Raw genomic sequence first — 24476 nt, 5'->3', positions numbered from 1 at the left:
TCAGTTCACTTTCACAATACATTCAATTTTATCTGATTTGTTCTCGTTTAATAATATGAAATGCTTTAGCTATTCTCAATAATTTTGAACCATACTGTATATATGATATACAGTTATTATCAAAGAACATTTCAAAATCTCCTGTTCATAAATACTACATACCTGTGACAAGTGGACTGAGCAATAATTAAAATGTTGTTAATACATATGGTGTTCACAGATCGAGCAAAAAAGAAGAAATTTAGTTAAAATTTAGGTCGTGTGTCATATGTGTCCGGATACCTCGAATCCACAAAGAAATTTTTTTTAAATTGCTGATCTTACACGAGTCATTTTTTCCATAAATAGTGTGATCATGTAACATGGCATGTAAATGATATGACATTTCATAATGTGCTGCAAAGGTTCATTAGTTTGGGCACAAAGTTAATTTTGATTAAAAGTACATAAATCAAGACATAAACTTCCTCCAGTCTGCATATTGTTCATGTTTATTTAGAGGAAGGTGGCACTGATGTCAACAACCAGAACTTTGACAACTAGGGGGCCATAAACAGTAATTCTGATTCACAATCACATCTTATTAAAACATTAGGGCTGAAAACAGACATGAAACAAGACCAGACAAAGTAGTAAACAATGACTCCAGTCTTCATATTCCATAAAACCTCCATCACGTCCTGCATGTAGACTTCATTTAAAACAGTCTCACAGGATTCTTCTTGACCTACTTGTTTATTCTGAAACATTTCAGAGAAAGATTCCCTCGAGCTATGTGTTCATTCTGAAACATTTCAGAGAAAGATTCCCTTGAGCTATGTGTTCATTCTGAAACATTTATGAGAAGGATACTTCTTGATTTCATCCCGCCAAAAGAGAAAACTGCTTTGCCATGTAACATAATCTTGGAGCACGGTTTTATCTTGACCTTCTGTACTTCTAAACTGGGTTCCTCTCAACAAAAATGCCATTGTTAGGTGGATGGGGAAGTATACAAAGATGGAACATGTTTCTATCATACTGGTATGTTTTGATCAAAGGCAATGTATTTTCAAAATGGAAAAGAGTCCCAAGTCATAATGTCATGACTCACAGATGCACCAGTGAATCCCTGACAAGCTTTGCATGACAGGATATGCAATTCATTTGTTTCATCATAAATTCACATTTTGAAGTACAGTTGAAACCCGTTTACTCAGATCCCACATATCTGGAAACCCCGCAGTCTGGAAGATTTATGTGAAAAGAAACTTCCGTTCAGTAATTGTACTCGCTTAACCGGACCCAGCACTTCCGGATCCAGACAGCAAATTTTCAAAACATTCCCACAGATTTCCATTGAAAAATGATCATGTTACCTGGACGGACAGATATGTGCACACATGCATGTGTATGTGCCATGTCAATACCATTTACCACACGACTATGTTATTTCATTCCTAATATAACGGAGGCATTTGACATGAATTAGTTAATTAGACATCAAAACACTAAAACGCATGTCACTCAGGTTGTCCATTATAATTTGGCGTGTGTCAGAATATCTCATCAGTAACGAAAACACATGTGAAGTAGGATTACGGTTAACTACGCTGTAACTGTACTGTATAAAACATTCATAAATCAGTCCCTACTATCTGTCGCAAGGCAAGTTAAAAATAGCCTGCCACATGATCTAAGTCATGTGATCCCAACCGGAAGTTTACATTTTGCAGACAGTGTAAGTTCGACGTGATGTCATATGTAATTTAGGGCAAGAAATGCATCTTTAAAATTATAAAAAGAATATGCAATTGGGAAAATAGTGACTTTTGTCATGGATTTACGTTTTTTATCTCATCTAACACATGAAGTTTCACATCACACACCACGTGATTATGTCTGAGACAACCTGAGAACTTGTAACCTGTGTTTCGCCTTCCATGTATTATCAGTACACTTTTATGCTATGACGATTCACTGCTATTACTATTGACTACTGATTAATTGATATATGTACATGAAAACAATTTCTGTCTTGCCAAAACCAAAACATCCCGATAAACGGGGTTCAATTGTATGCTGATCATTATTTTGATGTTGCCTCAATGTCTTGCATAAAAATGTTTATTAAAGCCTGTTCATAATCTATATGGCTCTGTGACAAAAACAAGACTACCCTGCTCTTTCCACGTTTACTTTTTGCCTAAGATAATGCATTGCTCTCAATGTGACTGGGGACTGCAAGTACATGTTACTGACCATAACTAATCGAAACAGCCATCCAGATCTTAATACCAAAAGTAGCATCGTGGATTTTGCTGAAGTCAAGTTTACAAAAACAGCAGAGAAATCTAAGCCTCCTGTTTGGAAATACTTTAAGTTTCCCCATGTTCTGATGCAGGGGTGTGCAAAGTTTGATGTGAAAAACAGCATGTGTGATATGTATGTGGCATTTGAACAAAATCTGAAATTGTGGTATGCTGTTTCAACTTGTTATTTTGATATGTGTAAGTTATCTACATTGACACAAACAACATTATTTTGTGCTATGTTATCATGGTTATATTCTTGAGAGAATGAACAAGTTTTAGTTACGCTCTTACTTTATTGGTTTTTAGTTAAAAAGTAGCATTCTGTAACCTTCAAGGTACAGTGAATTATTCATTAATTGTTGATAGTTAAAGCTGTTACAATTCACTGACTATTTACTAGAGTGGAAACTGATGAAGGCCTATTTCATGATTTGTCAAACACAAACACCACAGATTTTGAAACAGGGTGCTTATCACTTTTGTCTCTCATAAGTTTCTTATACAGAAGAACAAAAATGTCCACATTGGCTGATGGGTACTTGGGTGATGGTTAGCGTCTCGTGTATACGTTGTAATCTCTAACTATAAAAGACATGACTTGGATTAAATGGAGACTGGTGAGCTATGGTATCAACAAGCCATCCATTTAATAGAAATGCTGTATCACAATAAGTATGGTACTGTGACCACAGTATTGAGATATGTATTGTGTTGTATTATGAGGCACCTGTATTGTGACATTCCTTGTCCCAAGTCTTAAATATTGCCAACTTGGTTTTTGCTTTTGCTAAGCCTGACATAAACATGGGATATCTATGGCACAGCATCATTTTAGTCTAACAATGACAAAACATTCTGAAAAAAAAGCATTGAGAATCAAGATAATGACATCACAAAAAAATTAATTACATTTACCATGTTAACAGCAAGTTTGTAATTAACACAATTAATCTCTTGTATATCAGTGACTTGTGACATCAGAGAAGACAAGATTAAAATGGACTTCTTTCCAATACTCTTTGAGATCCTTGCTTTCAGAAACCTAGTCAGTATCATTTCATTTCTTCATTTCTTTTCATCTTTGTGCCAGGCTTGACCCTATCAATATCAATCTTTTCAGAGTATCATCAGACTTCACTTTCCATGTGACAAGACGACATTCCTTGGTAAGCATACTAATTCAATAACAAAGAATAATAACCACCAATACTTGTAACAGAAAGAGTGTTGTCTGTCAAACATGCAGTATGATGGAGATCTCAACTTACCAGCAAACCATCAACATTGATCTCTGAATTAGGATTCCTCATCTTTTCTTCAAGGCTGGCAAGCCGCCGTTTGTAATCGGTATCTGACATCACCATCTTGGGATCTTTACAATTCTGATCCTACTTGAGATTAAAATTAAATTTCAACAGGTGCACGTATATTCAGCTGAGGGACGGTAATCACTTGAGTTGAGATTAACTGTCAACTCTGTCAACAACAAACCGCCCCCAAATCACCGACACATTCGTACCGTATCTCCTTTACACATTTCAATTATGATGCTGTAATAAATTCCATTTAACCAAATGCCATATTTCGCCATTTAACAACACATTTTGGCAACAATGCCAGGGCTAAAAGGAGTTCCACCATTTGACATTAATCGCAGCTCATCACATTTGGCGCTTGACTTGCGATGTGAAATTCCTGTCCTGCAACGAGAGACCCGGTCGCTTCGGTCGGAGATGCAATCACATTATTGACACTTATCCATGAATTCCAGTGTACGTATGCCAGTCACCTCCTCTGTGTAAACAATAAAGTAAAATCTAAACACGATGTAGACATTAAACGTGACAATTCCGGTACTCCTTTCCTGTTTCAAGTTAGTTAGATCATGGCTGCCATGGTTCAAATGTACATGGCCACGACACACATTTTAAGGCTAAACGTTTACAAAACATAAAGATAGAAACAATAAGGTAAACATATTTTCTTTTAAAGAACAATTACAATTCTCGTTTGAAAAATACTTGACATGATATCTTTAAACTGTGAAGGTAACAAATAACTTTTTTCCAATATCGATATTCATTTGATGTTATATATAGTTGTAGGGAAAGTACGATATTACCCGACTCCGTGTGGTACGCGCTCTCAACCGCAGTCAGGAGCTCAGCAGGTGCGCGTTTTGAGTGCTGATATCATGTGCCTACCATATTCTATTTCTGGCACCCCCCACATATCAGTTGAAAAGAAGTGGATACACTTTGAATGAATTGAACAAGACTGGCAGTTAATAGTTACAGTCCACATCGCTTAAGATGAAGAATGTCATTCAACAATTTTCGTGTGACATATCAGTTGTTTCGATATTGAGTAGCTGTTAATGGTGGAAGAGAGGGGTGGGGGGGGGGGGGGAGGGGGGAGGAGGAGGAGGGAATTGATTCGAAGGAGCGAATTCACCTGGTTAATGATGTGAACAAAAGTATGTTCATTTCACAGCATGCTGTTAGTAAATTCGTTACCATTTTCCATGCATATATGGAGTCATAAAGTTTTCAAAAGTAATTTTGGTAAGAAATACCAGAATTAAAATCAATTTGTAATGCAAAAACAAAAATGCGGTTCCACGATCAGTATTGTTGATATTAGTGAAAATTTTACTTATTTTCGATGATTATTTTTTTAACAAAAAAACCCCTCATAAATTGCAAGTCAATGTTTAAAAAGCATTGTATTCAAGTAATGCCCGCTAGCTTCTCTCAAACCGTACAAGGTCTAATGGCAACATGTTATTGTGAGAAAGTGATCATTACAAAAACTTAACGAAAACACTTTGTATTGTATTGTTTATGAACATCTTGGACCCGTGAAGGTCCCGGTGTAGAATAGGCCTTCAGCAACCCATGCTTGCCATAAGAGGCGACTAACGGGATCGGGTGGTCAGGATCGCTGACTTGGTTGACGCATGTCATCGGTTCCCAACTGCTCAGATTGATGCTCATGTCGTTGATCACTGGATTGTCTGGTCCAGACTCAATTATTTACAGACCTCCACCATATAGCTTGAATATTGTGCGGCGTAAAACTAAACTCACTCACTCGCTATGAACATCTTGGCGAGAGAGTAAACCGCCTTACATAAATGTATTACAAACTCGAAATTGTACCTTCAAATGAATGTGTTTCGACTAAGAAATTAATATAACAGTACCATCAATATATGACAAAGTCACCAATATCCCCCACAGTGGCAAGAAAGGAGCACTACCAACAAATTCAGTCGAAGCCAAATCTGCTGGCATGGAATCACAAACAAATATTATATTCAGAATGCCAAAAATACCAAAAGGCCACAGTACACCAAAAGACCAAACGTTCGGTGAAGAAAACTGAACAGTGAACGGTTCTGAAGTTATTCTCCGGAAGAGACGAATGTGCACGGACGGAGTACACTTTAATGCCAAGCAATAATACACGTGATAACAGACCATGTCTCTAACTCATCACCATGAATTTCACCCCTCGCCTATTTTGTCCGTAATCACTCAAACCTCGTTGATTAATGAATGCAAACAACGCCTGTATGAGTTGAGCAGGATTTTGATTATGAAAAAACTGCTTTACCAGGCCCAAGGTAACATTTATTGAGTAATAGTACAAAACATTTTGAGGAGAGTCGAGTTAACAGACGTTAAAACCGACCATTTACATGTACATGCCGACGTGGCCGCTGGAAACTTCGACAATGGCGTTATAACTTATTTTTAATAAGCTTTTTGAAGAGAATTAAGATATGTTGAACAAGAGTCAGCTGTTTTGTGGATATCAACGTTGTTGTTTGGTTGACACTATGTGTTAGACTTCATTCTTGCTCCTTCCTCTGGTGAGGGTTATCTACTGGAAATGGACATACATGGAAACTCTTTGGGTAATGTTCATAACAAGATAAGAATGGATAATTAAGACAAACTAACAACGGATTATTTAACAATGTAACGTGGTTACTGAGAAGCCATGTCATTGAAAGTCAGTCGTGTTGTTCGACAGCTGGTACCAGGGATAATCTACAACAGGGATAGGTTACTCGCTTGCTTTCTTTACCATTTGTACTAATTAACGTGTGTCTCGTTATGCTGCAACGCACACAGTGACTTGGCTCGTTCCCAGCGCTACTTCAGCTGTGTTTAACAGAACTTCAGGCAGTTTATTGTATCAGTCGGAATTTTACAATGAATGAATGAATTATAGTAAGAATTAAGAGCAAGAATTATATGTTAATAAATGAAAGAATAAGAATAAAAGAAGGAAGTACATATGATGATGAATGAAAGGATAAATGATACACCACAGCCTTCCCTCACAAAACTTGTTAAAGAATGCAGAAGTATCGCGGGAACACGTGTTAACATCCTTTTTAAAAAACTTCTTTGAGACATTTTTGTTTACATTAATAATTAATTCAGATATCTTACTGCATGTGTTGAATGGCATGGACATTAACAAAATGTTAACTGACACTGTCACACACCCCTCAAAAACAGAAAATGTAAAACTGTCACGAAGCATTTTAAACACCTTTCCAGTTTTGTCAAATAATAAGATCAACAAGAAAGAAAGACGTTATGGAACTATAACCCTCAAGCATCACAATGACGGATCAGATCAGATCATCGATATGTGATATTTTTCACACACATCACAAACACCCTAACACATTTTTTTAGATTATGAAACTATCACTATTACTTTAAAACACATTTCACCTGATAGTATATTCCCCTCATAAGAATTAAAGTTGTATGTGAAAGATACTTTTGAAGAAATAACTAGAAATACAAACTCGAACAACGGCGTGTACTATTTCAATGGCGGATTAGACATATCGGAGATATGTCATATTTTTCACACTCCTCATATACACCCTAACAATTTTTTTAAGTCAAACAACTATTACTATTACTTGCAAATACCATTCCAGTAAATGCATGATTCCCTTCTAAAAATTAAACATGTATGAAAGAAGTTTTTTTTATCGGCACAACTTAGTCTTTCTTCGCGGTGAATCGAGAATGCCAGTGAGCTATAACATATCGACTTGAAACTTTACTAGAAATCTACTGCCCTAATGCTGACACTAATACCAAACATTTGACTTAAACTGAAGTGACAAAATAGTTATATTATATATATAAGTTATATTAGTTATATTATATATATATATATATATATATATATTATATTCTACATGTAGGATTTCAGTTGTCACAACATACGAGGCATACGAAAAGGGGCTTTTTCGGGGAGTTTCATCTCCCTCTCTATACAGTCTCCCTGTACCATCAAGGGATGTAGCTTACTAAGACAACAATTTACTAGAAGTACACGAATATCACAGCAATCAGTTGGCAAATGTTGGTCACTGTTCAAGGCTAACTCGTGTTCTCGTCTTTCTATGACGTCTTGGGGTGTCCGTTGACGACTGGTGTTCCATTTATAGAGCTGGATGTGGACTTCATGTTGTGGCTGTGATTAGGGACCGTGTAATATTTCTGAATCTCTGCTGTGATACACTGATTTTCATAGGAGAAACAAAAAAAATGCTTCAAACTGGTTTACCCTGAAATATCACGATGATGTTATGTTATGTTTTCAACGTAATAATATGAATTAAAGAATATACGATTCAGGTATCAACTTACACTCGAAGTGTGGGTTCAAGTTATCGGACAATGAAGTGTGCACGCCGCACCCCGTTTTCTCAATAGTGTGCACCCCTAAACTTTTCTTCAGTGATGAAGAACAAGACTAATGCTTGGTCTCTGAAGGTCTAATGCCTCGCATCTGAACAAATATATACTCTGAAAGTAAAAATAATCGAATTTAAAATTGAGAAAGAGATCCATTGAGGTGGTAGATTTAGAACCTGATGAAATCTAGACTTGCTTCTTCTGCAGCTTAAGCGTGGCGGGGAGGGCAAGGCAGAAGGGAAAATAATGCGACCCAAGGACTGTAAGGCAGACCAGAGAGCCTATACAGCTGTATATTATCCCTGGACAGACTAATGAAGAAGTGTCGAAGTGAGTTTTACATGGAACTGTAAGCTATATCTTGCCTCGTGTTTTTGACTTACTTATTAAATGCTGTTTGGGCTAGATAAGGCGATTAATTATATTCATCTGAAAGACTATAAACCTATGAGGCTTATACTTTCGTTATCGTTCATTTGCCGTAAATAGAACAAGTGTTAACAAATTCTTGATTTGTAAGTTTTCAAGGACACAGCTGTCGCAGAGGCCCGGTTCAAGTCGATGTGTGTTACTTGTAATAAGTTTCGTATATGAAACTGATGAAAACACTAGAATCTGTTGATTGTTGACACTCTGAGGTGTTTAGTTTGGCTCTTCTAACTTTAATCTGTGTTTTCTTCAGGTTCTGCCATATTGTCTTTTGGCCCTTTTCACATGTTTCATATGGCATTTTAGCATCTTAGAGAGCAAGGTTGGAGAAAAGCTCCCTTAAACTCTCCACCGTTAGGCTCGCGTTTCTTTATTCAAGGGAATTAACTCTAAAGTAAGCTTAGCACTCATATGATTGGTCAGCACAATATTCCCGCCATCTTCTGAGGGAAGACCTTGTTGTTTTGCTTTCTGTGGAACATTATTACTAGTCGTACTCAAAGACATCTTATTAAATATGTGGCAGAATCAAGGAGGAGGTAAATGACAACCTTAGAACACACTAAGAGACAATTTCGTCAACGGTGGAAAATGTTCTCTCATGTTCCAGAGATATTAGACCTACTGACCAAATGTTGACGCATTCTGTAATGTTTTTACGGTTTTAGAATTTTATACATGACATTGCATGGACGAGAACTACCTCAGCAGAAGACCCAAGTAGAAAGATATATTCTTAATTAGCTAAACAAGTTCGAACGCACTGAAAACTGTATATTTAGGATCGATTCCCCACTCGATCAGCAATACCTGGCTATTGTGCTGGGTGATTTATTTTCCTCACAGATACAGAATATACTGATGTTCACTGGAATAAGATTACTTTATCATACTTTTCTTCAAAGCAAGGGAACGGAAAGAAGCCATTCCGCGTAGAATGTTTTTGGACCAAACCTAAGGGTGTATATGTATAAATATTTATGGTCAAATACAGGTTTTTATGTATGTGGGTTGAACTGGCCATATCAGAGAAGCATGTGGCTCATCATTTCTATGCTGATGACTCGCAGCTGGTAGACAGTTTCAGACCCACCTTAGCAAGTCAGATGGAATCTTTGCATAACATGGAAAGTTGTCTCAACAATGTCAAATCCTGGATGTCAACCAACATGCTTAAATTAAATGATGAAAAGACAGAGGCCATCATCATCGCTCCACCTTCTAGACAGCTAAAATCCCGGCTAACCCACCTGCAAATTGGACAGTCTCTCATACCTTTCTCGCCTCATGTAAAAAATCTTGGTGTTTTTATTGACTCTTCTCTTACTATGGATAAGCAAGTGGACCATCTCTGCAAAGTATGTCACTTTCATTTGAGAAACATAGAATCAATCCGTCATCTTCTTACAGCTGAAACCACAGCCACTTTGGCTAGATCGCTCATACTTTCTCGTCTGGATTACTGTAACAGCTTACTGGTGGGAATATCAGGAGATCAGCTGAACAGATTGCAGAGGATACAGAACAGGGCTGCCTGTATAATAACCAGGACTAAGCTCCATTCTCACATCTCCCCAGCCCTAAAGTCACTGCACTGGCTCAGGATCCGTGAAAGGATTGACTTTAAGATCCTTTCTTTAGTCTACAAGTCTTTTCAAAACACTGCCCCTGTCTATCTTCAGGACATGTTTGCCCACTACAAGCCTTCTAGAAATCTCCGATCAGCTGACCAACTGCTCTTGACTGTACCAGTATATAAACTGAAATCTATTGGGGCTCGATCCTTCTCACATGCAGCTGCCTCATTATGGAACTCTCTCCCATTTAACCTCAAGAGTGCACCTACGCTATCTTTGTTTAAATCTGGACTAAAAACGTATCTCTTCCAACGCTACCACTAACTGTATCCACTGTTGTCCGCCCTGTGCATATGCACAGATGTCATACACGTTTTGAGCATGTCCCTAAGTGATGTGGAACTAGCGTTTTATAAATACCCTTATTATTATTATTATTATTATTATTATTTGTGTGGCCCAAGTAGTGTTTCCTGACAATGTAACATCATCTATAGTAAATAGAAAGGCTAAAAGGACCCTCAGTACTGATTTGATTTCATAAAAACAGATGGTGAAGGTAATGTGAAAATGTCATGTTATAACAAGGTTATTATTAGCATGATGTTGGCTGATTCCATTTTTCTCACAGTGCAGGAAATCCTTGGCCACCTGAAAATATGTATACTGAAGCATAAACGACGAAATAAAAATTCAGGTTACTGTACATGGAGAATATAGATTGTGTCACTGTTTTCTATTCTTTAGCAAATATAATTTCTATCCCTTATTAAAATGTATTTATATCTACGAATATGTTACGTTCAACGTAAGTTACTTGTCAAATGTTCAGGTGGAAAAAAACCCTTTTTTTCAAAGAAGAAACATATCAGTCATTCTCGTTTTGAGGGACAGGGTAAGTTAACCCATAAATGGTTGAAATGGTAGGAAGTCTTACCTTTTGTAGGTGTATCTGTCTATTCATCTGTTATATCTATTGTTTCAGGCTTCAACCAAAGTGGCTATGGAGACCAGGGTGGGGGTTACATGTCCCCTGGGGGTTTTGGCACCCCTCAGCAGTCACAGGAGAGAAAGGTGAATTATTATATGGTGCTCTCAGAACATGAAAAGGAGTTTCTTTCCTCGCCACTGTATATAGAAATGACGTAAGATTGAAGAACAAGATAAAGGGGCTCATGTTTTCTTCTGTTGTTTCTTAAAATGATGCTCAAAATATACTGGTGTACTTTTATTCGTTTTATATTCTGAATTAGCTTATGGGTTTTAAGTCTTTGATAACATGGAGAGTTCTGGGAGTATGATACTGTAAATTTATCCCCCTTGTAAAATCACTGAAACAATTCAACTATATTTCTTCAGCATGTAATACACAGTTGGGTTGTGTCACTGGTGTTCTGATCCAGATGTGATTATTCACCGGCCAAAGTGATATTAAGTTGAATGTTGTGGACTTCCAGGTAGTGTTCCCAGAACATGCCAGGTACGTCTTACAAAATGAGAATTACCACAGATAATATGCAGATCATTACCCAGTTTTGGAATTAACATGTGAGGTAAGCTTGACTCTCAGCAACCTGAAGGTGTTATGAGTTGTTTCCTGTTCAGAGTCGTACCCGAGCCCAGAATATCATGCCCAGCACTGTGGCCCAGGTCCTTAATGCTGACCAGACTGATGACAAGTTCTACCAGGGAGACGTGGAGCTGTCACAGGTGAGGGGGCGAGTCAGAGTTGTTGAAAGCATATGCAGCTTACTTAAATGAGAAGGACATATAATTCAAAGTACAAACAAAACTTATTGTCCCTTGATATAAACACTATCAGGAGAAACTGACTCTCAGATACTCTTTGAAACAGGAGTCAGATGGACAAATATGTGTGGATTAAATTTGAAATTGAAAGAGATCATTAACAAGACGTGTGAAGATGAGTTACACGAGATTCTGGATTTGTTTCAGGTAACAATCGTAGGTTTGGTGCGGACAGTGAAAGAGTCCCCTACACGTATTGATTATGAGATTGATGACATGACCGGCCCCCCTCTGGAAGTAAAACAGTTTGTAGACAATGATGTAAGTACTATATGTTCATCTGACAGTAATTGGTAGCGGATGTCATTCTGAACACAAAACAATGTAACCCGTACTACAATATACACCATCATTCTATACTGTATCATCTACCCTGTCTACATTCACATTATTACAATGTATATTTGGATGTGTGGTCATTGCGACATGTTTTTCTATTGCGTAACCCTAGGTAGTGTTACCTTTGTGCCTCTAATGACACTATTACAATACTAGATATAACTGCACAAAGTGTTCTCAGGGTCACAGATTTGTAATAAATCACATTGAATTTTCAGTGTATGCCTTAAATTACAGACGACATGGGCTACATGTACCCATGTATAGACTCACTTTGCCATGTTTAGTTTCACTTTGCCAATTATGTCCTGGCAATCAAAGAGAGAACACTTCTCCAACCTTTGTTAGATAAGTACTCTGCCTAGCATTACCTGGCTGCCTGTCTTGAATGAAACTACTAGATCTGATTGCTGAAAACCTCTTGTTATGGGTCTACATGGAAGATGTGTGTGAAGTGGTTGTGTAAGTGTACGTACAGCTTGACTCCCTTCTGTGCTCATGTTCACCCCACACTGTTACCAGGAAAACCTGCCAGAGGAGGAGCGGGTGCAGGCAATGCGGGAGAACACCTATGTCCGTGTCTATGGACATCTACGCTCCTTTGCTGGCAAGCGCAGTGTGGTTGCCTTCAAGATGACCCCCCTGACTGACATGAATGAGCTGAGTTGTCACATGCTGGAAGTCATCCACGCTAATATCACTTTGTCCAGTGCTCAGGTCAGTACTGCAGTAGATGTGTTTCAGTTCCTCAAGGATAATAATAAGCCTCTGTTCTGATGTAGATGGCAGAGATTGAGGTTTGTCCAGTGACTACTATAAAGTTTGAGTGAACAGTTAGACATATTAATAATTTAGGATACCAGTATTTAAGCAGACTGATAGCAGGTTTTCTTCGTTGTGTCTGTATTGAAAATGCAAATGTTTTGAGCAAGATATTTGCAAATTGTATGGTTTTGATAGACGGGAAGTGTCCCATGCATTTTGATGCAAATGACTGAAAGATGGACATTGTCATGGGGATGACTGTATTTCTCAATGAATGTTTGGAGATATCACTGCAGCAACACAGATCAACATTGTCAGTAGTTCTTGCTGTATGTTACAGAGTGCAGGAGGTGGTGGGATGGTGTCTCACAACAGTGATGCTGGCTTTAGTGCCATGGGTAGCGGCGGCGGCGGGGGCAGCACCATTCCTGGGCTGTCTCCACTCCAGTCACAGGTACGAGGTGTTCCTTTCTCTCTACTGCCCAGAGTATCAGTCCCTCCTGGATTCCGCGGCAAATTTAAGCAAATTCTGCACCCCATTTTTCAATATTCTGCGAAACATTCAGCGGTTAAAACATTTAGGAAAAACAACAGAAACATTATGCAAACCTTCATAGTTTCATTCTCAAACACAGATATAAAGTAAGTTGACAGTACACATCACATCATGAGTAAGTTTGATGACAAAGCACCGACACCTTTTTCTGTGTTTGAGAATTAAACGCTCGCTGAAACTTGCTCTCCACTCATTCGTAACTTTGATGCAGACAAACAACTTCCGGCTTCGTGGAAATAACAATTTTGTATTTAAACGTTATCTGAAATTTTTTATGTTTTCAAAATGATCGATTTTGAGAACGTATTTGCAGAGTCAAATTCATTTAATTTTATTGGAAACACGCCTAAAACTTGCTGTATTAATAAAATATCTTTTTATCGTATTTATTTTGAAAATGTTGTCACAATAAATATGTCAGTTCGTTTTATGTGTAACCGATCCTCTAATTTTCGTTTTTGCTGTCAGCCAATTTTTACTCAGTTTTTAAAATACGCAATTTCTGCAGCAGAAAAGTGGCAAATCCTGCTCGGATTCCGCACGAAAATGCATTTTCCGCGGACCAGACTTTTTACTGCATGGAAATGTATATTCTGCGATTTTTTTCTGCAATCGTGGAATCCAGGAGGGACTGCCATATGCTGAAGATATTTACCAGGGACCCAGTTACTCATTGTGAATATTTCACATGAATGTTTATAATCTGTTGGGACAGTTTCTCAGCAAAGTAAGGTCAACCAACGTTTAACTGCCATGGTATTCTTGCTCTGCATTTGATTCTTTCCCTCTCTAGATTCAGCTGATCATAAAGAACCACCCATCTGACACTGGGGCCAGTATAGACGCTGTGTGCAAACAACTGCGCTCTGTGCCTGAGCAGCAGATCAGGTCAGTGTAACAGATACAACACAATCTGAGTCTTGAACATCATGCTTGATGTACACAATGAGAATTGTGTGGTTATAGCTTTTTACCAGAAGGATCTATATCTTTGTCAGATTTGTTTGTGCCTCCCAGATATATTCACAGAAAACTTTACTGTCTTGTGAATGTACTCTCTTCCCAGGATGACACTTGGTATTCAATTCCAGAACTGGGTCAGATGTCCATATTGACCATGTTTGTAATCCAAGACCAAACTTCATCAAGTGCAAAATGACATATTCCTGACACAGAAGCACATATATGGGGAATATTCATACTTTTCCTGAAAGGTAAAATGTATGAAAGGGAAATTATCTTCTCAACTGATTATTGAACTGTGGGAAATAGGAAGCTGACATGTGTATGTGTACACCTTAAAGCAGTCGTGATGTGATTATTACAGAGAAGCGGTTGACTTCCTGAGTGGTGAGGGGCACATCTATTCCACAATAGATGAGGACCATTACAAGGCCACAGATGGTTGATGTCATCGTTCGGTGCTGGATCTCTACATACATTTCTAGAAGGTATGCTGATTCCCTTCAAGGAAGTAGGGAGCACTCCAGAAGTCTGGAGATGTTCCACCTCCTCCAGTACAACAACAGTGTAATTATGTATATATGCTGAACACATTAAATGTGAAAAATAACTGATCTGTGTTTGCTTTGTTTTCAAGCCATTGTCATTCCTGAAATGGAGATTCCAGTGCAGGGATAGGCATAGAGTGGGTTAGAGATTACAGTGCAGGAATAGGCATAGGGTGGGTTAGAGATTACAGTGCAGGGATAGGCATAGAGTGGGTTAGAGATTACAGTGCAGGGATGGGCATAGGATGGGTTAGAGATTACAGTACAGGGATAGGCAAAGGGTGGGTTAGAGATTACAGTGCAGGGATAGGCATAGGATGGGTTAGAGATTCCACTACAGGGATAGGCATAGAGTGGGTTAGAGATTACAGTGCAGGAATAGGCATAGGGTGGGTTAGAGATTACAGTGCAAGGATAGGCAAAGGGTGGGTTAGAGATTACAGTGCAGGGATAGGCATAGGATGGGTTAGAGATTACAGTACAGGGATAGGCATAGGATGGGTTAGAGATTACAGTACAGGGATGGGCATAGGGTGGGTTAGAGATTCCAGTGCAGGGTTAGGCATAGAGTGGGTTAGAGATTCCACTACAGGGATAGGCATAGCGTGGGTTAGAGATTACAGTGCAGGGATGGGCATAGGATGGGTTAGAGATTACAGTACAGGGATGGGCATAGGATGGGTTAGAGATTACAGTGCAGGGTTAGGCATAGAGTGGGTTAGAGATTCCAGTACAGGGATAGGCATAGGATGGGTTAGAGATTACAGTGCAGGGTTAGGCATAGAGTGGGTTAGAGATTCCAGTGCAGGGATAGGCATAGAGTGGGTTAGAGATTTCAGTGCAGGGATAGGCATAGGGTGGGTTAAAGATTCCAGTGCAGGGATAGGCATAGGGTGGGTTAGAGATTGCAGTGCAGGGTTAGGCATAGAGTGGGTTAGAGATTACAATGCAGGGATAGGCATAGGGTGGGTTAGAGATTCCAGTGAATTGATAGGCATAGGGTGGGTTAGAGATTCCAGTACAGGGATAGGCATAGAGTGAGTTAGAGATTTCAGTGCAGGGATAGGCATAGGGTGGGTTAGAGATTCCAGTGAATTGATAGGCATAGGGTGGGTTAGAGATTCCAGTGTAGGGATAGGCATAGGGTGAGTTAGAGATTGCAGTGCAGGGATAGGCATAGAATAAGTAAGAGATTGCAGTGCGGGGTTAGGCATAGAGTGGGTTAGAGATTACAGTGCATTGATAGGCGTAGGGTGGGTTAGAGATTCCAGTGCAGGGTTAGGCATAGAGTGGGTTAGAGATTACAGTGCATTGATAGGCATAGGGTGGGTTAGAGATTCCAGTGCAGGGATAGGCATAGGGTGGGTTAGAGATTACATTGCAGGGCTAGGCATAGGGTGGGTTAGAGATTACAGTGCAGGGCTAGGCATAGGGTGGGTTAGAGATTCCAGTGCAGGGATAGGCATAGGGTGGGTTAGAGATTCCAGTGCAGGGATCGACATATGAGCAAGGTTAGAGAGGATATGGTTGGTTAGAGATTCCAGTGAAGGGCAATTTAAGTGTGCATGCATGCAGGGATAAACATCTTGTTTGTTTGAACTCACTTGGATATATGGCAGCTGTCTACACAATTGGGATACAGTGATGTGTCAGCCAGGACAGCAAGCCTCACAACCCCAATCATGCAAGTCACCTCTTACGACAAGCATGGGTTGATGAAGAACAATTCTAACCCAGATCTTCACAGGTTTTACAGATAATGACAAGGCAGTGGCACACTATTCCATGTTGCATTTCAGTGTACTGTGCTTGGTCCCTAGGGTAAGCAAGAAAACCTTCATTGAGGTTTCTATCCTGACTCACCCGGAAAATGTATTTGGGTTTATCAGTCACTTTGCACACGAGTCTCATTGATGTTGGTTGGTTGGTTGTTTAAAGACACACTTTGCAGTATACCAGGTATATGGCAGCAGTCGGTAAATAATGGAGTCAGGACCAGACAATCCAGGGATCATCAGCCTGACCATTGATCTGTGCAACTGGGATATGATGACATATATCAAGCAAGTCCATGAGCATGTTAGCCCAATCCTGGGTCACCTGGGTCACAAGCATGGGTTGATGAGGACTAACTCTAACCCAGAACTTCACAGGTTTGTTTGACGTAGAGGAATGAGATGTGCATCACTTCAGGGTCCTCTTACTTCAGCTCATGTATGACTGGTAAACTGGTCCAGAATAACAGGATGTCACTGATTTCTTGAACCACAGTTGGCAGTCTGCTGTCTGGCATGATAAGCAGATTTTGTCGATTTATAGCTGTGGTCTTTTTGAGCTCTATGGAAACAATATTTGCAGATTGAAAGAATCCCTGCAGATTCATTTCACCCTGGTATGGTAGATTGAGGAATTTCATGGAGATGGGGAAAATTGGTAGGTTTAACTCTGGCATCATGTCCAACAGTAGCAACACCAAAACAGTTTATTTCCTTGTCCTGGTAGTTAAACATTTTTTTGAAGATTGATGACATTTTGACTTGTGAATTAGTTCAGTTGTTTTATTCACTTAAAGAACAAATAAAATCATATTTTTTGTACTCTTTTTAACCATTACATGTGAAAGACTTGTGGTTAGTCTTAAGTGGAACACCAAACACATTCTTAAAACACTTGTGGTTAATTCATACCGAGTGATTAAAAGTTCGTCCGTCTGCTTCACTCTCGCCTGCCAACGAAACCACACACAGGTGATGCAACTCTGCCGCCAGAGCCCTGTAGTGACGTCATAGGAGGAACAATTTACAGTTAGTTGTATAGAAAATGTGTAGGAAGCTCGTCATTTTGCTGATTTCTCGATGTCAACAAAGATATGAAGAATTGTGTTGCCGTCAATTGCTCCTTGGGGTCGGGTGAAGGTGTCATCATGCACAGATTTCCACTGGACTCTGCAGTTTGTGCGAAATGGATTTTTAATGAGTGCGAAACGAGCTTTGTGGAAGCCTCTGGTGTATACTAAATTGGATGGTTTGTCCCCTACCTCGCTTCCAGGATAGAAAATGCTATTGAGATTTGTTTTCATAGAGTTATAAAATCAAAACTACTTACTACTGATTGTTGACCAAAAGGATTTTGCATGATCAGAAGTGAGGTGGTGGTCGAAGTGACAATAATATTGAAAGTAATATTAAATTGACCCCAAGATCACTTTCAAGAGTGAAATTGTTATGTTATAAGCAGTGTCATGCCAAATCCTAGTTTCCATCAATCAAATACATATTATACTATCAGTAGAAAATAATTTTGAGTTTGTAAGTCGGTGAAAACAAACTTTAAACAAACATTTATCCTCGGACAGGACGCACCCAAGTTTGAAAATCGTGAAGTCACTGGCTGAAGTCCTTTAGATTTATTGAGATTATGATTTGTTTTCTTCAAGTTAGAAAATCAAAACTACTTTTTAATAGTAGTTAAATATGTTCTAAATATTGACATAGCCATAAGCAGTGCGACTGATGTTTTATCAGCAACATTAACCTTTACACCATGAAGATGCCAAAGTCATTAGTCGAGGCAGTATTTATCCGCGACTCTGTAGATACCACACTGATAATATCCCCTTCCATCAGAAGAAAGACACCCTCCAACAGCGAGTTCTGGCCTTGCGTGGACATGGGCATGTGGAGTAGCACTCGCTTGTCCTCCCCTGTTCTGGACCTAATGACCTTGTGGTCAGTCTGTGGTTTGAGGAGGAGGAGGTGGGAGTAGATGTAATAGTAGCTGGACACAGACACAATAATCAGCTGTTTGTCCTCTATCTCAAACCCAACCTTCATGCAGCTCCATCTCAAGGCAGACGGTTCAGACTGTGCACCTGTAACAGAATCAGTCTAGATAAAGGCCCTTACCTGGCTGTTATACCATTACCATTCATACCACAATCACCCAGAAAACACTAGCATACCTGAATATGTGAAGGATGTGTATGCTTGCTGGAATGATTAAACTGAATCAGTTTGTACAACTATGAAACACCTAGCTGAGAAAAGGTTTGGTATATCTCTTGAGATATAGTCATGACATTGGTACCAGAGTGTAGCATGTTTCTCGTATTCTCGTATAATATTAAACTCTGCAACTTGTAATTCTAAATGGTGTACATGATGTCAGTGAAGCTTCACACTATTTCAAGACTGCTCTGTTCCACACATGTATTAATTATGCGCTGACTGCATTTTCACAGGAGAAGATAACGTGTTACACTTGCTGAATGTTCAAAATTGTAAAGTAAGTTCAAGTTTAAGATCAACTATAACGAAACCGAAGCTGATCACATCCTTCTACATACTGCCTGTAGTGATAGCTGTAGTGATGGTACATGTGTACATACTGCCTGTAGTGATAGCTGTAGTGAGGCTACATGTCTGGATCATGCCTGTAGTGAGGATACATGTCTACATGCAGCCTGTAGAGAGGTTATATGACTACATACTGCCTGTAGAGAGGCCACATGACTATATGCTACCTGTAGTGAGGCTACATGTCTACATACTGCCTGTAGTGAGGCTACATGTCTACATACTGCCTGTAGTGAGGCTACATGTCTACATACTGCCAGTAGTGTGGAGGTTGCAGTGAGCCATATTTCTGCTTCTAATCGGGTGTTCACTGCCATGTCTGCCATTCAGGGTCTGTTCGTTTGATGCAGGATCTGTATGTTGGTAACGAAATACACAGGTGTTATTTACATAATGGAACAGGAAAGACGGAACGTTTGACAATGAAGGGTTGAGTAAAAGTGAGAATGTATGGATGACGACTCTGTATTTTAAGGGACACAACATTTCCGAGTATATTCTGACTGCTTCATTAGGTGAGTGACACAGACTATATACGTACATGTGAAACAACACCAGTGATGAGATAACAAGGGAATTTAGTAGTTCATTAGCACTAAATTGGAAAGGTGGATGGACAAATGGAATTCAGGAATTATTAATCCAGGAATGAATATTGAGATACAGTGGTGGCATTTGGATTTGGGGTGGGGTGGGGTGGGGTGGGTGGGGTGTAACTGTGTACATAATGTATCAAATTGGTTCACTTCAGGTTGTGATTTGTTACTGCTTACCTTCAGAAAGAAGGTGAATCGAATGTTGCTGTACAAACTGCAAAGAGGAGAAACAAGCAGTTAGAGAGTGAATTAGGCCAGAGGTGTCATGTTGTGTACCACTATTGGCCACAAACCCTCCACATCTAAGGGATCTTAGAGGATCTTATGTGCCGTATTTTCTGTAGTAAACGCCTTGGCGCTTATTTTCTCAACGGAGACCCAGTACTTAACCCGTACTTGGTGTCATTACAGTAATTCTTAATGAGATGCTTTATCCCCATCGCATAATAGTGGACCACCGCTTATTAGAGGAAATACCATATCAATAATATATTCAAGATTACGTAACTGTGTACCACATGCATGTTTTACTATCTCCATCCGTAAAACCTTACCGAAATTTAGCAAAATTCAAATCCTAAATTAATACAACTGAAAACACGCAACAAACTAGAGTTTGACCATAAACCGAGATTTATAGACGGGTCGATAACAAAATTAAACGCCTACAGACATGAATTTAGCAATAAACATCAAACGGGCATGTGCACGCGCATCAAGAAACACCCACACGTTCTATTTCACAGCATCCACGAAAAGCAACAAAGAATAGCGATCCAGAACTCGGGTAACACTAACATATACCTAACGCGAAGTACAACTCCCACGGCCACTATATAACAACCATAAATTGAAAGCCATAGGTATCTTTCCAATAAAACCTGGGGCGATGGGGTAGCCTAGTGGTTGAAGCGTTCGCACATTACGTGGGTTCGAAACCACATGTGGGTGTGTGAAGCTCATTTCAGATGCCTTCCACCGTGATATTGCCATAGTAGTAGTAAAGTCAAACTCACTCATTCTAATCGAAATTGGACTTCAGGTCGCGTAAAACGCTACAGAACCTACTAGTTCTGGAGGTGCCCTGTTACCATGTACCACTCTACCCACATACTTTGTTTACCACTGGAGTGCACTGCATATCGACAGTTCTTGTCCCATCGGCCAGGTCTGATCTGCGCATGTCCAAGGGTCGAGGTCGGAACGTGTTCACTACGGTTCCCGACAGAGTAGGATCTTACTTGTATCAACCATGTACTGGCTCATCACGATCAGATTCGACCATTTACGGCCCTCCGTCACATAGCAGGAATATTGTTGAGTTCAATTTATAACGTACATACATACATACACATACGTACATACACCTATCAAGTCAGACTAAGAATAGTGAAACATGAACCTACCGAATCAAATACGTCAATCAGTTTTCCAATTGTTCTGAAACAACAGAACTCTCTGTTCTTTGAGGAGCGAGTTTCCCTTATGATCTGCTCATCCTTCAACAGAGAACATTTAGCACACAGTGAAAACGCTTCATACTTCCCCTGCCCAGAGATGTAATACGCAACAATACGTTCATCGTCGTCACCCGAGAACACGCCAATCTTCAGGTTCATCACCAGCACTGACACTGTCATCGCGGCGACTACAACACATATTATAGTAAAAAATATCTTTATCTTCTTGTACACGTCCTTTAGTTCTTCCGACTGTCTAACGCTTGGTCGTGGTCGCCGTCTTTGTCTGTGGTGGGTGTTGTGGATATGAGACGACTGTCTGGAATGGCGGGATGGAAAAGCATTGAGGTAACCATTGGTTGTGAAGGCGTTAGAGCTTGTGGTTGGTCGTGACCAGGGGTCGTGCAGGTTGTCGGACAGCAGAGAGTGGTAGGTGTGAGAGGTGATGTCCAGGTTGGCCAGACTCACGCTGTCCTCAGGGCGAATCTCATGTATTTCGGACATTTTGTTTGTAACATATAAGCGTCACTTAAACATGGCGACCCCAGGTGTTGTAGGCGCGGCGTCGGTGACTCAACGTCCCACTGACTGGAGTCATACACCATCGCGTTTGTGAAAAGTTTATTTTAGCCTGTTTTTATTTCCTCGATATGCTATGTTGGTGCGTTCTATTGTGGCTCTTTCCGTTCAGTATCACTCATACGAAAGTTACGTATTTTCCCAGTCTCTGAACTACAATGCTTAGTGTTAGTGGACCTTGGGAACCACGAGATGATAGAATTAATGAGGAATTGAGACAGCACACTGCCTTTCATATACGTTTCGCTTACATATTATTAATCTTCAACACTCAGACTGAATGAATTCAAATGCTTGTGGTCGCCCTTCCGCATGTCTGTGAGTAGGTGAGTAATATTTTACGCCGCTTTTAACACTAACCCAGCAATATCATGGCGGGGATACCAGGAATGGGGTTCAAACATTGTACCAAATTGAGGTATCGAACTCGGGTGTCGGCGTGACGCTTTAACCAATGGGCTACCCCGCCGCCCCTCTGTGTGTGTCGCTGATTGGGGATTCGTGATATCAGTGTCTTCGTGCAATGATCATACCAAGAAATGACACTCAGACCCGTAAGTTGGTTAATGTAAGCAGCTATGTATGACACTCAGACACGTATGTTGGTTAATGTAAGCAGCTATATATGACACTCAGACATGTAAGTTGGTCAGTGTAAGAAGCTATACATGGCACTCAGACACGTAAGTTGGTTAACTTAATCAGCTATATATGACACTCAGGCACGTAAGCTGGTTAATGTAAGTAGCTATACATGACACTCAGACACGTAAGTTGGTTAATGTAAGTAGCTATACATGACACTCAGACCCGTAAGTTGGTTAATGTAAGCAGCTATATATGACACTCAGGCACGTACGTTGGTTAATGTAAGTAACTATACATGACACTCAGACACGTAAGTTGGTTAATGTAAGCAGCTATATATGACACTCAGACACGTAAGTTGGTTAATGTAAGTAGCTATATATGACACTCAGACACGTAAGCTGGTTAACTTAAGCAGCTATATATGACTCTCAGACAAGTAAGTTGGTCAGTGTAAGAAGCTATACATGACTCTCAGACACGTAACCTGGTTAATGTAAGTAGCTATATATGACACTCAGACACGTAAGTTGGTTAATGTAAGTAGCTATACATGACACTCAGACACGTAAGTTGGTTAATGTAAGTAGCTATGTATGACACTCAGACACGTAAGTTGGTTAATGTAAGCAGCTATATATGACACTCAGGCATGTAAGTTGGTCAGTGTAAGAAGCTGTACATGACACTCAGACACGTAAGTTGGTTAATGGAAGTAGCTATATATGACACTCAGACCCGTAAGTTGGTTAATGTAAGTAGCTACATATGACACTCAGACATGTACGTTGGTTAATGTAAGCAGCTATATATGACACTCAGACATGTAAGTTGGTCAGTGTAAGAAGCTATACATGACACTCAGACCCGTAAGTTGGTTAACGTAAGCAGCTATATATGACGCTCAGACACGTAAGTTGGTTAACGTAAGCAGCTATATATGACGCACAGACACGTAAGTTGGTTAACGTAAGCAGCTAAATATGACACTCAGGCATGTAAGTTGGTCAGTGTAAGAAGCTATACATGACACTGAGACACGTAAGTTGGTTAACATAAGCAGCTATATATGACACTCAGGCATGTAAGTTGGTCAGTGTAAGAAGCTATACATGACACTGAGACACGTAAGTTGGTTAACATAAGCAGCTATATACGACACTCAGACACGTAAGTTGGTTAATGTAAGCAGCTATATATGACGCTCAGACACGTAAGTTGGTTAACGTAAGCAGCTATATATGACCCTCGGGCACGTAAGTTGGTTAACGTAAGCAGCTATATATGACGCTCAGACACGTAAGTTGTTAACGTAAGTAGCTGTACATGACACTCAGACACGTAAGTTGGTTAACGTAAGCAGCTATATATGACACTCAGGCATGTAAGTTGGTTAACTTAAGCAGCTATATATGACACTCAGGCACGTAAGTTGGTTAATGTAAGCAGCTATATATGACACTCAGGCATGTAAGTTGGTCAGTGTAAGAAGCTATACATGACACTCAGACACGTAAGTTGGTTAACATAAGCAGCTATATACGACACTCAGACACGTAAGTTGGTTAACATAAGCAGCTATATACGACACTCAGACACGTAAGTTGGTTAATGTAAGCAGCTATATATGACACTCAGACATGTACGTTGGTCAGTGTAAGAAGCAATACATGATACTCAGACCCGTAAGTTGGTTAACGTAAGCAGCTATATATGACGCTCAGACACGTAAGTTGGTTAACGTAAGCAGCTATATATGACACACGGGCACGTAAGTTGGTTAACGTAAGCAGCTATATATGACACTCAGCCACGTAAGTTGGTTAACGTAAGTAGTTGTGCATGACACTAAGACACGTAAGTTGGTTAATGTAAGC

At 39.7% G+C, this 24476-nt stretch overlaps 3 protein-coding genes across 3 annotated transcripts in view; 1 reads left to right on the top strand and 2 right to left on the bottom strand.

Annotated features, from left to right (window-relative positions):
- The window catches only part of LOC137291419 (rho-associated protein kinase 2-like), a 49683-nt gene extending 45482 nt beyond the window's left edge, over nucleotides 1-4201 (bottom strand). The window contains exon 1 of the mRNA XM_067822753.1: nucleotides 3563-4201. Coding sequence (XP_067678854.1) covers nucleotides 3563-3658 — 96 coding nt within the window. The 5' untranslated portion in view covers nucleotides 3659-4201. The remainder of the gene's footprint in view (nucleotides 1-3562) is intronic.
- A 4654-nt stretch (nucleotides 4202-8855) lies between these two features.
- On the top strand, nucleotides 8856-15085 carry LOC137290443 (replication protein A 32 kDa subunit-like). The gene is made up of 8 exons (XM_067821375.1): nucleotides 8856-9003; nucleotides 11027-11115; nucleotides 11647-11751; nucleotides 11998-12111; nucleotides 12712-12906; nucleotides 13295-13408; nucleotides 14304-14398; nucleotides 14838-15085. Exons 1-8 carry the CDS (start codon nucleotides 8982-8984, stop codon nucleotides 14917-14919), a joined length of 816 nt encoding a protein of 271 aa, XP_067677476.1. The 5' UTR covers nucleotides 8856-8981; the 3' UTR covers nucleotides 14920-15085.
- Nucleotides 15086-17565: 2480 nt separating this feature from the next.
- On the bottom strand, nucleotides 17566-21967 carry LOC137291163 (uncharacterized). The gene is made up of 5 exons (XM_067822453.1): nucleotides 21379-21967; nucleotides 20150-20186; nucleotides 19631-19729; nucleotides 18556-18892; nucleotides 17566-17966 (listed from the first exon to the last, which is right to left on the bottom strand). The coding sequence occupies exons 1-4, from the start codon at nucleotides 21934-21936 to the stop codon at nucleotides 18558-18560; spliced, it is 1029 nt and encodes a 342-aa protein (XP_067678554.1). The 5' UTR covers nucleotides 21937-21967; the 3' UTR covers nucleotides 17566-17966; nucleotides 18556-18557.
- Between the last annotated feature and the right edge of the window lie 2509 nt (nucleotides 21968-24476).

Source organism: Haliotis asinina, chromosome 7, assembly GCF_037392515.1.
Source record: "Haliotis asinina isolate JCU_RB_2024 chromosome 7, JCU_Hal_asi_v2, whole genome shotgun sequence".
In the NCBI taxonomy this organism is placed as follows: domain Eukaryota; kingdom Metazoa; phylum Mollusca; class Gastropoda; order Lepetellida; family Haliotidae; genus Haliotis; species Haliotis asinina.
This window is presented reverse-complemented; position numbering and strand designations above follow the sequence as displayed.